Source organism: Hemiscyllium ocellatum, chromosome 43 (assembly GCF_020745735.1).
Source record: "Hemiscyllium ocellatum isolate sHemOce1 chromosome 43, sHemOce1.pat.X.cur, whole genome shotgun sequence".
Classification (NCBI taxonomy): domain Eukaryota; kingdom Metazoa; phylum Chordata; class Chondrichthyes; order Orectolobiformes; family Hemiscylliidae; genus Hemiscyllium; species Hemiscyllium ocellatum.
Window position 1 is genome coordinate 8,769,063 of NC_083443.1, and position 16,570 is coordinate 8,785,632.

The 16,570-nt window shown below is 42.3% G+C and overlaps 1 protein-coding gene across 5 annotated transcripts in view; it reads right to left on the reverse strand.

The window, feature by feature from the left end:
- Positions 1-267: 267 nt before the first annotated feature.
- The window catches only part of LOC132835087 (paired box protein Pax-2-like), a 216,247-nt gene continuing 199,944 nt past the window's right edge, over positions 268-16,570 (reverse strand). For 3 of the 5 annotated variants that reach the window (XM_060854396.1, XM_060854397.1, XM_060854394.1), the window contains exons 9-10: positions 3,906-3,992; positions 275-408 (exon numbers count right to left, since the gene is read on the reverse strand). In XM_060854396.1, coding sequence (XP_060710379.1) covers positions 332-408; positions 3,906-3,992 — 164 coding nt within the window. In that variant the 3' untranslated portion in view covers positions 275-331. Of the gene's footprint in view, positions 409-3,905; positions 3,993-16,570 lie in introns of all 5 variants that reach the window. The other 2 variants (XM_060854393.1, XM_060854392.1) reach the window with 1 other exon arrangement.

Consider the following 16,570-nt stretch of genomic DNA (forward strand, 5'->3'; position numbering starts at 1 on the left):
TATATCTATATATGAGCTATTTTGTTTCCTTCTCTTTATCTTTTTTTTTCAGTCCAGTCAATAGGAACCAATGGGGCTGAAATGGGAAATAAAGCCAAAAGTTTAAATATACCAATGGCACCATAGTTTGAAGGAGAAACAGCCAAAGTCAGAGTGTTCCACGTTGCTCAGAGTAGATGTCCAATTATCTGTCCTTCCACCACTCTCACAGATTAACAATTTTGTTTTCTAAGTTTTCCAGTTCTTCATCCCAACTGTTGAAATTGATCAGACTGGTACAATGTGGAGCCCGGGAGATTCATCTTGCAGTTTCATGTGGTTGCCATAGTAACTAGTGGCGGTCATAGGCAGTGGCAGCAGTGGGGGGTGCAGCACCCCTGGATGCGGCACTATAATAATAAGGGGAACCTGAAAGTTAACACAGGAGAAGATGGACCAGTTGGAAGGACATATAAAACTTATCAGCAAACAGTGCCCACCCAACAGAAAGTTGGCTTGACCTTATTTTATGAGGACAGTCCGTTCCCTGTGCCCTGGTCTGCTTCCATACACCAACATATCGGCATCCACCCCAGTTGTGATCTCCTCAGAGATTTTGTTTTCCCCAAATTGATCAAGCTGCTTCTCCCTATCCTTGGAAATTACAACTTCCTATTTATTATTTCATGTGATATGGCCACAACTGTCAAGCCAGACTTCATCGCCCAAGCCTTATTGCTTGGCCATTTCAGAGGGAGGTGAAGAGCCAGCCATAATTGGGTCGGAGCCATATTTGGGCCAGAAGGGGTAAGGACAGCAAATTTCCATTTGAGAACCTTGCAATGACTATCTTGCAATGTAAAAACAATTGTATTTATATGGGCCAAGTCGAATGGACCCAATGTTTCCTTTCTCTCAGAAGATTTTGAGTCTTTGGAACTCCCATTCCCAAGTGATAGTTTCACTGAATATTTTTAAGACAAAGATTCTTGACTAACAAGGTAATTGAGGGTAGGTGAGAATTTAGAGTTGAGGCCACAATCAGATTGTATTAAATGATGCATGAGGTTGATTGGGTCAAATGACCTATTTCTGTTCCTAACTGGTATGTTAGCATGTTCAGGACATCCTTTCCTTGCCTGTCATCCTTTGACATTTTTGGCATCTCTCAGGCTTCCACTAATTCTGCTCTGAATCTAGCTTAAAAACTGCAGGGAAACCAAAGTGTAACAAGTGGCCCCAATTTTTACTTTCTAAGTTATGTGGCAACACCTATGGTGGGGATGGCATTGAGTAGACATGAGTGAAAGACAGCTGAGCAAGTTGGCAACAGTCCGTGTGCCAGAGCGTAATGCTGTCTCCATGGTATTGCTCAGAATTCCCTTTTGCGGTGTTACAAATTTCTGACAGTCCAATAAAAATTGTAAGCCCTGTTCAGCTCAAATTCACTTCCAAACCTTTATGTCAAACAACAACTTGCATTTGTATAGCACCTTCAAAAGGCAGGACAGTGGAGTTAAGGATGATCAGATCAGCCATGATCTCATTGATTGGCAGAGCAGACTCAATGGATTGAATAGTCTACTTCTTGTTATATGGTGGATCAAAAGGGTATTATTGAGCCACTTCAGGAAATATTAAAACAGATGATAACACTTGGTCCATTGGGAAGTTTTAAGGAGCATTTTAGTTTGGGAGAGCAATAGAGGTGGAGAGTTTAAGGAGCGAATACTATAATTGTGTGCTCAGGCAGTCGGTCATCAGCGATAGCAACATGCAATGGGTCAGAAGAAGAGGAATCATAGAATCCCTACAGTGTGGAAGCAGGCCACTGGCCTGTGGGAGGAAAGCCGAGCACCTGGAGGAAACAATACAGACACAGGAAGAACGTGCAAACTCAACACAGACAGTCACCCTAGGGTGGCATCCAACCCAGGTCCCTGGTGCTGTGAGGTAGCAGTACTAACCACTGAGCCACTGCCATGCGCAGGAGGATGGAGATAGTTTGGGGTGAGAGCATGGACAAATTTGAAAATGAGGATGAGAATTTTAAATTCAGTTTCACTTTAAACCCTTCAGATTGGAACATTAGACTGGATTCCCTATAGTATGGAAACAGGCCCTTCAGCCCAACAAGTCCACAATGACCCTCCTGAGAGTAACCCATCCAGACCCATTCCCCTACCTTATTACTCTACATTTATCCCTGACTAATGCACCTAACCTACACATCCCTGAACACTATGGGTAATTTAGCATGGTCAATTCACGTAACCTGCATATCTTTGGACCGTGGGAGGAAACCAAAGCACCCGGAGGAAACCCACACAGAGACAGGGAGAATGTGTAAACTCCACACAGGCAGTCGCCTGAGGTAGGAATCAAACCCGGGTCCCTAGCGCTGTGAGGCAGCAGTGCTAACTAAGCCACTGTGTTGCCTATTAGCCATGAGGTTGTTCAAAGACGTCTCAGTGTGATGTCTCAGGGTTTTAGGGGTTGGGTAGCTGCTGACATTACTGAGGCCTATTCAACTAGAATAGGAAGGAATACACAATATTTTGCTGGCACTCCTTAAAGATTTAAGCAGCTTTAAACAGAATAGGTTGGATAGATGGTGAGACACGATCACTTTACCTTTGGGACCTGAACTCAAATCCCACCCAGACTGGCAGGACAAAGCTCTTTCTGTTTGCTTTCCGCAAAAAGTACTCTTCGAAACAACTTAGGGCATTTGCAAACCAGTTTCTGTTTGGTGTAGACCTACAGCACCACACTGACCGATGTGCTCACACAGACAATGACTGAAGTGGGAAATACTGCAGTCATTCTTTTGAGGGAGAGGCAGAGTGGAGGAAACATCCCTTCCACTCTAGGCTGGAGCAAAAAAACATTTGATGCGGTCCTTGGGTGTCTGAAATGGATAATGTTCCATTCCTTGACCATTCACAGCAAACGGTAGCATTGATTACAGGAACAGAGTTCCTATTCTGTGTGATGAGAAGGGCTTCAATTGTAAAATTGCTGACTAACATTGTGCCTACTTTTAAATTCAAATATTTGCAAGTTAAACACAAGTCTGACTCAACACTCAGTAATTTGCTACAAAATGAATTTGCTTTTAATTGTACAGTTTGAATGTTCTGACCCTTATCGGACCAAGTCTTCGAGGTGGAAACAGCTTGTTGAGGCACAGCCTCAAGCAGGTGAAAAATAATCAGCAGGCTGATCGACTGTGTGAGCCCTCACCGCTCATCCTGATCATGTAGGCATTTCACGGTCATTCGTAATCTAAGGGCAACATTATGGGGTGGAAATCAATCATGGACAGGGCGAAAGTGAGGACTGCAGATGCTGGAGATCAGAGTCAAGATTAGAGGTGGTGCTGGAAAAGCACAGCAAGTCAGGCAGCATCTGAGAAGGAGGAGAATCGACGGTTTGGGCAAAAACCCTTCATCAGGAACGAGGCTATTTTTGTCAATTTTCCTGCTCCTCGGATGCTGCCTAATGTGCTGTGCTTTTACAACACCACTCTAATCAATCATGGACAGTCTGCCTGGTTAATCTTGGCTCAGACAGTAATGTTCACCATCATTGTTCCTCTATAAACCTGATCACCACCATTGCTGTTGGAGTTGAAATCATTCAAGTTAGCACTGATACAGTCCAACACCCTGGAGTGTATTCATTCATTGACCCACCAAGGGAAACCCAAACATTAGTTAGTTCAGGAATTCAAATGGTATTTATTTGGGGGAAGAGTGAAGCAACATCAATGTATCTGTGAAAACCAAAAGCAGTAGCAGGAACCCAGTTTTAAAAAATTAATCTACTTGCTGTTAGTTCTTAAGTTTAGATCACATTTATAGAAGCCTTTCTGAAGCAACAGACACAAAGTATGCAACAGCAATGATCCAGAAAATACTCACTTAGTAATCCCGGGTTAGTGAAACGCCAGGCTTCATTGTAGGTTGTGTATTGTGGATGAGTGTAAGGGTTTCCCGAAAATTCACTGCCTAAGGAAAGAAATGAGAAAGAAAATTTTCTTTTTTTAAAGAAAGCAGAGAATAATTTGGAACCTTTTCATTGAGTTGCGGGTTGTGTTTTCCTCTTTGGACTGTTCATCTTATGTTCATTACTTTGATTGAGCTCTACACTGAATTGCTGCGAGAACTCATTAGAAAGAAAGACTTAAGTTTAGATAGCAACATTTCTGAAGTGAGGTCACTGCTGCAGTGAACTTTTCCACAGTGAGATCCTACAAACAACGGTATCACAACGATTCAATAACCCATCTCTTTTCAATAAGTAGGAGATAAATATAAGTAAGACATCGAGTATAACCCCTCTACTTTTCTACAAAATAGCAACATGAGTTCTTTAACCCCTCCGCCCTCCTCAAGTTAGCAGGCAGAGACTAGGTTTAACATTTTATCAGAAAGACAGGTGCCACTAATATTGCAGGACATCCTCAACAATGAGCTGGAGTTTCAGCTTGGATCCTCGAGGTACACTGAAAGGAGCCTGTGATTAAGAATAGAGGCACATACACATGTAAGAGATGATGCCTGCCTTTGTCACATGTCTAAAATCAGAGTTTGCTGAATTGCTTAACCAAACAATACTGGGATTCTAAGTCAGTCACTCTCCAGAAGGAGAGCGAGTTGGCAACTTTCTTTGAACTCTCCATCTCGCTAGTTGGAAAGAAGCCAACACTTTTACTGCAAGAAAGGACACCATTTGGCCCAGTTCACCGAGGAACCTTTTTAGGTTAGATTCCATACACTGTGAAAACAGGCCTTTTGGCCCAACAAGTCCACAAAGACCCTCCGAAGAGCAACCCACCTAGAACCATTCCCCTATATTTACCCCTGACTAATGCACCTATCACTACAGGCAATTTAGCATGGCCAATTCAACTAACCTGTACATCTTTGAACTGTGGGAGGAAACCAGAGCACCCGGAGCAAACCAGAGCACCCGAAGGAAACCTGCACAGACACGAGGAGAATATGCAAACTCCAGACAGACAGTTGCCCGAGGCGGGAATTGAACCCAAGTCCCAGACGATGTGAGGCAGCAGCGCAAACCACTGAGCCACTGTGCTACCCCTATTATTGTCTGGGAAATTTTAACTCCTGTGAATTGACTTTTCAAAACAACTTAGATTAATCCAACACTTGAAATTTGTTAATTGTCTTTACTTCTGTACTACCTTAATAAATTTCCTGAGTATAGGTGTGCATGAAAGGTGTAGTAGAGCAAATCCCCGAGTTTTTGAAGGCTTTGTTATGGGTGGCACGGTGGCACAGTGGCACAGCGGTTAGCACTGATGCCTCACAGCACCAAAGACCCGGGTTCAATTCCTGCCTCAGGTGACTGACTGACTGTGTGGAGTTTGCACATTCTCCCTGTGTCTGCATGGGTTTCCTCTGGGTGCTTCGGTTTCCTCACACATTCCAAAAGATGAGTAAGTTAGGTGAATTGGCTATGCGAAATTGCCCGTAGTGTTAGGTGAAGGGGTAAATGTAGGGGAATGGGTCTGGGTGGGTTGCGCTTCGGCGGGTCGGTGTGGACTTGTTGGGCCGAAGGGCCTATTTCCACACTGTAAGTAATATGAACTCTATTTTTGATTTCATCCTAAACTGTTACACTCTGGGTTTATTTCAAAATGTGGAATCCCAAACAAGGTTTTGGGGAACACCTTTCAGCTGACCTCAGTATCAGATGGGAATAAAAATGAAAAAAAGGAAAGCAAACACTACTTCCCTGTCCTGAGCTTAAGATGAGTAAAGCAATCATAATTTCAATTCACCCCATTTCCACTTTGCTCATGACACTTGCCACTTATCAGCCCAAACCTGGATGTTATTCAGTTCTTGCTGCGTTTAGCTGTATCTGAGGAGCCATGAATATGGCTGAACATTGTTTGCTGCTGTTCGCACATCTCCACTTCGGGAAGGGAGATGAAGCAGCTGAAGGGTAGGACAGGAATCTGAGAAACTCCTGAAAAGGGGTTCTGGAGCGGGGGGAATGCGAGGTTGACATTAGGTGATCTGGCTAGTTTCATTCTGAAGGTCTGAATGGCCTAATCTTTCTGCCATGTTTCGATGTTTCGCTCATTATCAGGTCCAGCAAAGGTCAAGATATCACATGCTCAGCCAAGTTGCCTTTGAAGGGATTGAGCTGCAGACAATTAAAGACCGTAAGACTTGGCAATGTAGACATTGAGAAGTTGTTTCCCCGGATGGAAGAGTATAGGACAGAGGCAATCATCTCAGAATAAGGGATTGCACATTTAAGACAGAAATGAGAAGGAATTTGTTCTCTGAGAAGGGAAGGAAACTATGGAATTCGTTACCACAGAGGGCTGTCAAGGATAGGTCACTAAGTATATTCAAGATTTGAGATAGACAGTATTTTAATCAGAGCTGAAAAATGTGTTGCTGGAAAAGCGCAGCAGGTCAGGCAGCATCAAAGGAGCAGGAGAATCGACGTTTTAGGCATAAGCCCTTCTTCAGGAATGAGGAGGGTGTACTAAGCAGGCTAAGATAAAAGGTAGGGAGGAGGGACTTGGGGGAGGGGCGTTGGGAATGTGATAGGTGGAAGGAGGTCAACGTGAGAGTGATAGGCCGGAGTGGGGATGGGGGCAGAGAGGACGGGAAGAAGATTGCAGGTCGAGAAGGTGGTGCTGAGTCCGAGGGTTAGGACTGAGAAAAGGTAGGGGGAGAGGAAATGAGGAAGCTGGAGAAATCTGCATTCATCCCTTGTGGTTGGAGGGTTCTCAGGCGGAAGGTGAGGCACTCTTCCTCCAGGCGTCGTGTTGCCATGGTCTGGCGATGGAGGAGGCCAAGTATTTTAATCAGGAAGGGAATCAAGGGCTTTGGGGAAAAGGCAGGAAAGTGGAGTTGAGGATCATCAGGAGAAAGTGAGGAAGACAGATACTGGAGAGTCAGAATCAAAAAGTGTGGCGCCAGAAAAGGTCAGGCAACATCCGAGCAGCAGGAGAGTCGATGGATCAGTAATAAGCCTTTCAAGCCTGACCTGCTTTGCTTTTCCAGCACCATACTCTTTGACTTTGAGGATTATCAGATCTGCCATGATCTCATTTGAATGGGAGAGCTGACTTAGAGTCATAGAGATGTATAGCATGGAAACAGACCCTTCAGTCCAACCCGTCCATGCCGACCAGATATCCCAACCCAATTTAGTCCCACCTGCCAGCACCCGACCTACATCCCTCCAAACCCTTCTTATTCAAACACCTTTCCTATTCATATATCCATCCAAATGCCTCTTAAATGTTGCAATTGTACCAGCTTCCACCACTTCCTCTGGTAGCTCATTCCATACATGTACCACTCTCTGCATGAAAAAGTTGCCCCTTCAAAAGTATCTTTTGCATCTTTCCCCTCTCACCCTAAACCTATGCCCTCTAGTTCTGGACTCCCCAATCGCAGGGAAAAGACTTTGTATATTTATCCTATCCATGCCCCTTATAATTTTATAAACCTCTATAAGGTCACCCCTCAGCCTCCGACGCTCCAGGGAAAACAGCCCCAGCCTGTTTAGCCTCTCCCTATAGCTCCAACCCTGGCAACATCCTTGTAAATCTTTTCTGAATCCTTTCAAGTTTCACAACATCTTTCTGATAGGAAGGAGACCAGAATTGCATGAAAGATTCCAACAGTGGCCTAACCAATATTCTGTACAGCTGCAACATGACCTCCCAACTCCTGTACTCAATACTCTGACCAATAAAGGAAAGCATACCAAATGCCTTCTTCACTATCTTATCTACCTGTGACTCCAACTTCAAGGAGCTATGAACCTGCACTTCAAGGTCTCTTTGTTCAGCAACACTCCCTAGGACCTTACCATTAAGTGTATAAGTCCTGCTAAGATTTGCTCTCCCAAAATGCAGCACCTCGCATTTATCCGACTTGATTGGTTGAATGGCCTTCTTCTGCTCCTATGTCTTATGTTTCCTTTCTTAGGGACTTGTTAGTTCCTTAAGGGGGCATTAATCAGTCCAGCTGTGGAGGGGTTAACTAGAAGTCCTCCACATCTTATCAAAGAGTCAGGGATGACCAGTAGGCAGTGGCGAGGTCACAGGCAGCAATTTATTAGCCTGTCAATTGGGAATTATACAGTCATAGAATCCCTACAGTGTGGAAACAGGCCATTCAGCCCAATAGGTCCATACTGACATTCTGAAGAGTAACCCACCAGACGCATTCCCCTACCCTATTATTTACATTTTCCCTGATGAATGCACCTAACCTACACATCCCTGAACACTATGGACAATTTAGCATGGCCAATTCACCAAACCTGCTCATCTTTGGACTGTGGGAGGAAACCGAAGCACCCGGAGGAAACCTATGCAGACACGGGGAGAACGTGTAAACTCCACACAGATAGTCACCCGAGGGTGGAATCTAACCCAGGTTCTTGGTGCTGTGAGGCAGTAGTGCTGACTACTGAGCCAGCGTGCCAAACTGTAAAATACCACTGAATGGGATGAGAGTTCATATGAGCATATGAACCGAAGAAGGGTCATCATGTCAAAGTGAGGTAGGAAGCTATAGCGTGAGAACAAAAGCTGAACAGATCAACAGTAAATTTAAAACATGCATCTGAATGTTTTCCTTCCTTGAATAGTGAAAAACGTTAGGAATAATTTGCCAGAGGAACATTGTAGAAATGCAAAAATTAATTCAATGGGAGTGGAGCAATATGTTCCAAGTAATACATTTAGAATCCTAATTACCTGAGCCCTCTTTAGTCCAGTGGAGTAAAGGTAAGGTCACCTTAGTCCCATAGGGCCATAATGCTGCTCTTTCATTGCAGCAGGGTGGCTGGTGGTGAGTTTAACCTGAGAGGGTAGATGCACTGAACAGATCTAACTTGCTGGGAGGGCCACTGTTCAATTTGAAGCCCCTTGGGCGTCTGCCATGTTGCTGTTGGGATGTAAGGATGTCCAATGTAGTTTGATTTTGGCCCATAGTACATTTTTGTGAAGGGCTTTGGTCTAACATACCAGAAAAAAGTGCTTCATTTCTCCACGGAGCATCAAGGGCACAGCTTTAAGCAGGAGCCTTCATCTGCACCCTCATCTCACTCACCCACCCCAAACAGCCCTGTTGGAATTCACTTCTGACAGAGTCTTCAAGTTACATAGCTCTACATCCAATCTGCATCACAGAAATAGGCCTTCCAGCCCAAACATAGTCCACAGGAACCTTCTTCCAGCCTCTTCACCTTATTCCAGCAGCATGGCATTCTATCCCATTCTTTCATACATCCCAATATAGATTCCCATCAAATGAATCCGTTACTTGCTTCAATCAGCCCTTGTCGCAGCAGCAAGCATTCCTCATACAAAAGACCACCGCTACATCAATACAATTAAATCAGCAAAAACAAATCAATACAATTAAATACAACCAGCAAAGGCCATGAGAGAGTGGAACAGGGTCATTTGGCCATTCCAAGCCTGCTCCATCTTTAGGATCACGGTTCATCCTTTAGCACCAGAGGAGTTAAAAATGAAGAGGAACATTACCCATAGATACAGCGGACCATTTTTAAGGATTAAAAACACAGATCTACATCAGTGAGATTGATTGTTGAAATTTAGAGTGAGATAGACTCATGGATGAGGCAGAGTGACAAGTATTTTTGTTAAATGTTTTATTAGTGTCTTTAATTAGAATAACGTGTGTCAAAGACAGTGTTACGTTTGCATGATAGAACCCTAGTGGCTTCTTTGAAGCCCCCTTCTTCCTGGTAATGATAAGCAGGGTAGCCTGTACTGAACTAGAGTCATAGAGGTACAACATAGAAACAGGCCCTTCGTCAACTCATCCACACTGACCAGATTTCCTAAACTTAACTAGTCCCATTTACTTGTGTTTGGCATCTCCCTTTAAACCTTTGCCATTCATGTACCTGTCCAAATATCTTTTAAATTGTAATTGTACCAGCCTCTACCACTTCCCCTGGCAGCGCATTTCATACAGACACCCCCCCTTCTGTGTAAAATAATTGCCCCTCAGGTCCATTTTTTATCTTTCCCTCCTCGCCTTAAATCTATGCCCTCTCGTTTTAGACTCTCCTATCCTGTCAAAAAGATCTTGATTTTTCACCTTATCTCTGCCCCTTATGATTTTGTAAACCTCTAGAAGGTCAGCTATGAGCCTCCTACTCTCCAGTGTTACAAAGGTAGCTAAGTATTCTTCTTCTTTAAATGGGGTGGGAAGAGGGATAGAGTGGGTACATGACGATAACAAATAGGTTTAGCACAAGTTACAGTCAGTGGGTCTTGCTGGTTCAATCTCTATAAAAGCCCCTCACTACCACACTGCTAAGCTTCTGTCATTAAACTATCAGGCACAGTGAACTGTCCAGCCACAGTTTAAACAAATGCAAACCTTTATTCTATGCACTGCTGTGAGAGTTTTGATGAGGGTTACAGGATTGATTTTTCCTAATATCACTCCCGGTGTGGTGCCTCTATTTGGGAATGCACATTCTCTGCAATGTTTCCTGTAATTTTCTGAATGGAACAATTGTGACTGACCTCTTATGTTATCCGTAAAGTCTTCAAATCTAACTACAGACACCAGATGTTAGAAACAAAACTATGATCAAAAGATTGAATCTGTTTATATGCAGTGAGTGAGACAATTAAATATAATTTAAAAGAAGTATGATTCTCATTCCAAATAAGTGGGGTTTGGTAAATCTGCGCACAGAAAGGTGAAGGCGCAAGATTCAATAATGTATCATGACTTTCCCTGGACCAAGAAATCTGTCCCATCAGCTTCCAGGCAGGATCTGATGCCAATTTTTGCTCCGCACATAGAAGTTTGAAACCTCCTAGGACCTGAGTGTGAGAAATGATTGGCGTGTAAGTGAGAGTCCTGGGGTGAAGAGAGAGAGGCTGTGACTCATGCTCCAGACTGTGATTTAAATACTTACAGACTTTTCTTCAATTCTGTGACCCTGAAATGCTTCTCTTGAACCTGAACCGCAGGTTAAGTAGAGAGAGCTGGATTCGCTCTGCAGCAGCTGCACAGCACACAACAATGTTTATCGATGACTTGGGAAAATGTGTGTTAGATAATGCGCTCTGGGGTGATATGTGACTGGAAGGAACTGTCCTACCTCATTCTAGATAGTAATCAAAGATGTTCAATTTGCTTTTCAACATTGAATTTTTCCCAACTGCCAACCTTCTGTTAATGCCAGCCACCTCGATGTCTCTATATTAACATAAGTCTTCCCTATTTGCCCCTCTGTGACACACTTTCTTTAATATTAGTAACCATCTCTCTCCTGATAATCTCATGCCTGCTGTTATCTCTCTCTCTCCATCTTTCTCTGCCTTTCCTGCCCTACAATAAGCTCAAAGGCAGAGAATCCTATTGGGGCCTTACCAGACTTAATTGGAAACTTATTAGACCACACTTGGAATATTGCGAGGGGCTTCAAGGATGTCTTGGCTTTGGAGTGGGTCCAGAGGATGTTTACAAGAATCAACCGAGGAATAAAGGGCTTGCCATATGTGGACTCTGGGTATGTCCTGGATGGAATTTTGAAGGTTGAGGTGGGATCCAATTGAAACTTACAGAATACTGAGATGCCTGGATAGAGCAGATGGGGGAGAACATGTTTCCAATAGTAGGAGAGACTACGACCCAAGGGCACAGCCTCAGAGTGAAGTGGCATCTATTGAGAACTGAGATGAGGAAGAATTTCCTCATCCAGAGGGTAATGAATCTGTGGATTCCATGAAAATGTTGACAGTATTCCAAATGTGGTCCGATAAGTTGCCAATTAGGTCTGATAAGCTTTCCTGTCTTTGAACTCATTGCCACAGATGCTTGATGAGCCCAAGTGATTCAGTGTATTCAAGATAGAGATAGATAGGTTCTTGATTAGTAAGGGGATCAAACATTACAGGGTGAAGGCAGGAGAACGTGGTTGAGAAACAAATCATCCATGATCGAATAGCAGAGCAGATTCGATGGGCTGAGTGGCCTAATTCTGCTCCCATGATATAGTCAGGCCTGTCACTTGGAATTTCGGTGACATGGACCCTAAAATTTGGGCTGTGATTTACGAATCTTAAGTTGACTTTCATCACTTTTTCCAGAGAGCTTCATGAAGGATATGATTTGCTGCTGTTAATATCACAGAGGCCAGCTGCATCCCATGTTTTAGAATTCTAATCCCTTTGGTTAGTCTCAAGCCTTTTGATAAGATCATGGCCAATCTGATCGTGGTATCATCTCCACTTTCTTATTTGCGCTCAAGTACCGTTCATTGCTTTACCCACCAAATGCTTGGTATCAAATTTAAAGAAAAAAACATACAATGTGGAAAACTTTAGGCATAAACCAGAGGATTGCAAAACATTTTTTTTAAACAGATCACAAAGATGAAAAACAAAGAGGGAGAAAACAAACTTTGAAGGCAAACTAACGAGTAATATATAAACCGATAGTAAGAGCTTCTTTAAATGTACAAAAAAGGAAGAGTGAGGCCAAAGCTTAAGCTCCTTAGAGAATGAGCCTGGGGGAAGTATAATTGTGAACCAGGAAATGAAAAAGGAGTTTAATATATAAATTGCATCAATCTTCAGGTAGAAAACAATCATGTCGTATCAAAAACTATTGCATAATCAATGGACAAAAGTTGGGAAAGAAAAAAAATACAATAATTGCCACTACAGAAAATGTATAAGGGAAACTAATGGATCTAATGTCAGATTTGATGAGTCTTATGATATTAAAAGATAGTGGATGCACAGGTAGTAATCATTCATGAATCCTTGGATTCATGAAAAAATAAAGAGGATTGGAAAGCTGCTGGTGAAATGTCTTTCTTTTCAAAAAAAGAAAGGAGATAATAACAGGCAACTACAGGCCAGCTAGCTTAATTTCTGTCTTTGTGAAAATGCTAGAATCTATTGTAAAGGATTTAACAGCAAAGTATTTAGAAATGCATAATATGATCAAGCAGAGTCTGCATTATTCCACTAAACAAAAACCATGACCGTCAAATATATTAGAATTCTTTGATGATGTAACAATGGCTTAGGTAAAGGGAACCAGTAGGTATTCCACATTTGGATTTCCAAAAGACATTTAATCAAATACCCGGCACAAGAATTATCCTCATGTCCTTCTTAAAAGAAAGGCATCATTCCTAAATTATATTTATGTTGCCTAGTTTTATCTCCACTACTAAAGGAAGTATCCACTCACAATCTACCTTTCAAATCCTCTCACGATCTTATGTGTTTCCGTAAGATCACCTCCCATTCTACAAAACTCTAAGGGTAAAGGACCAATGTCTTTCCTCATGAGAGAAGCCATTTATCTCAAGAACTAGTTGAATAAACCTTCTCTGAACAGCTTCTAATGCAATTATTATTTTTTTAAATAAATGGCCAAAAATGTACATAGTACTGCAGAAGCAGTCTCACCAAAACCCTGTAAGGTTGCACTAAAATTTCTGAATTTGCATATTCTACTTTCCTTGTTTTAAGCAAGGACATTCCATTTACCTTCCTCGCTATTTGCTGTACCCATACATCAACATTTTGTGATTCATGTACAAGGATGCTCTCTATTTAAATAATTTGATTTGATTCATTTATTTATTATCATGAGTATTTATTACAAAATACAGTGAAAAGAGTTTTACCATGTTGCCACTGTTCAGTGTCATCTTAAAACACAGAAAAATAAACTAAAATATAGATTAGACTTACAGTGTGGAAACAGGCCCTTCGGCCCAACAAGTCCACACCGACCCGCCAAAGCGCAACCCACCCATACCCCTACATTTACCCCTTACCTAACACTACGGGCAATTTAGCATGGCCAATTCACCTGACCCGCACATCTTTGGATTGTGGGAGGAAACCGGAGCACCCGGAGGAAACCCACACAGACACAGGGAGAACGTGCAAACTCCACACAGTCAGTCGCCTGAGTCGGGAATTGAACCCGGGTCTCAGGCGCTGTGAGGCAGCAGTGCTAACCACTGTGCCACCGTGCCGCCCACGAATAGAAAGGTAGAAGAATAACAAAATAAAGAAAAGGTATTCAGCTTTACAGTCCTTCTTGTTCAATAACATGCTACCATTCAGTCCTTCTTGCCAAAGTTGACAAGTGCATGTTTGCCTACAATATATTCCATCTGCAAAATTTACTTTCCAACTTATTCTGGTGTCATCTGTAAATTTAGCTATTATATCTTCATCCTTCATCAAAATAATTGATATAGATTGTAGGTGTCGAAGGTTGCAACACTGATTCTTGTGAAACTTTCCTTGTGACAATTTGCCAAATAAAACCTGATCCATTATCCCTACGGTTTGCCTCCTGTTAGCTAACCAATCCTTTATCCATGCTAAAATGTAACCATCTACCACGTGACGTTGCCCTGTGTAGCAACCTTTGAGGCAGTACCTTATGAAAAATCTTTTGAAAATCAAGAACGCCACATCTACAGGTTCCTCTTTAGACACTTTGCTTTTTACTTCCTCAGAACACCATAAATTAATGGAACACGATTTCTCTTGCCTGCTCATGTAATGATTTTATTTTATTGCTCAGCACCATTCACGATGCATCAGATATTGAAGCAGCCCATGTGCATGTGAATGTAAGACCTGGATAATATCCAGTCTTGGGCTGATAACATTTGTCACACACAAGTGCCAGGCAATAACCATCTCCAGTGAGAGAGAAGTTAATCATCACTCCTTGATGTTCAATATCAGTGTCAATTTTGAATCCTTGGAGTTATTATTGATCGGAAATTGAATTGAAAGTACCACATCAGTACTTGGCTACAAGGGCAGATCAGAGGCTAGGAATTTCATGGTAAGTAACTCATCTCCCGCCTCCTCTATACTTTTCCACCATCTGGAAGGCACAAGCCTTAATGTGATGGAATACTCTGCTTTTGCCTGCAGTGGTGCAGTTTCAATAACTCAAGAATCTCAACACCATCCAGGACCAAACTCCCTGCTTGTTTGGCAGCCTATTTATCAACTTCAACATTCACTCCTGTCACTGCCAAAGCACAATGGCAACACAGTGTACCATCTACATGATACACTGAAGCAACGTACCAAACATCCCTCAATATTTACCTTCCAAGTCTGCAACTTCTATTATCTAGAAGAACAAGGACAGCATAGCATGAAAGTTCCCCTCTGAACCACACATTATACTAACTTGATGTGGAGGTACCGGTGTTGAACTTGAGTGGACAAAGTCAGAAGCCCAGTATATTTGAAATCACAAGCGTTCGGAGCGCTGCTCTTTCGTCAGGTGAACACTTCTCCAGCAAGAAAATTCTAAAGACTCTTAAAATCTCCTTTGTTTTGTCTTAAATGAGCAACCCCTTCATTTTAAACAGTGGCCACTCATTCAAGGTTCTTCCATAAGAGGAAACATTCTCTCTACTCTATTGAAACCTCTTAGGATCTTATATGTCTTAATCTCGTTACTCTTCTTACAGTCCTGTGGATACCAGTTTCGCTGTCCAGCATTTTCTCTTTCAACAACCCAATCCTTCTAGGTATTAGTCTAGTAAACCTTCTCTGAAACATTTTCAACCCATTTTCATCTCTCCTTAACTGAAGAGACCAATACTGTACACAGTCCTGTGTCTGGCCACACAGCAAATCAGAGGAGCCAACCCATAGCCCCAGATCCCTGCCAGAATCCAGGGAGTTGAGCACCTAACAATCCAACCACTTTAACAACTGAGTGAGTTCCTAGGCCATTTCAGAGGACAGTTAAAACTGCCATTGATCACCCAAGAGTCAGACTGGGTAAAGAAGGCAAATTTCCTTCCTGAACAGACATTAGCGAAGGATTAATAGTTCAGTAACTCATGTCACCATTACCAATCATAGCTTTTTCTTTCATACCTATTTAATTCACTGAATTTAAATTCACCACCTCCCACAATTATGGATTCAAGTCTGAACCAATCCTTGAGTGCAGAAATTACAATTGATGCTCTATTGCAGTACTGATGGAGCACTGGACTGTCTTGCAGTTGAAATGCTACATTAAAATCCATCTGCCCTCTCATGTGGACGTACAAATCTCAACTAAAAAAAACTGGATAAACTCAGCAAGACTGGCAGCATCCACTGGGGAGAGAAGTGGTATTTCAACTCTTGGCCTCTTGATTTGGAATAAAACCTCAAGGAATTAGTTCAAAGAAGAACATGAGAGTTATCTCTGGTATCGTAGGCAATACTTAGCCTTCAATCCACATAAAGTAAACAGATTATCTGTTCATTATCACATTGCTGTTTGTGGGACCTTGCTGTGTGCAAATTAGCTGCTGTGTTCCCTACATTAAAATAGCGACTACACTTCAAAAAGCACTTAATTGGTTGTAAAGTGTTTTGTGATGTCCTGTGGTCATGATAGGTATGATATAAATGCAAATCCTTCCTTTTTCAAATCAACAAACATAAAATCTTCCATGAACCAGCACAATCAGGAGGTGTAATAAAATGTAATAAAATGTGATTGTTTTCTTTCTT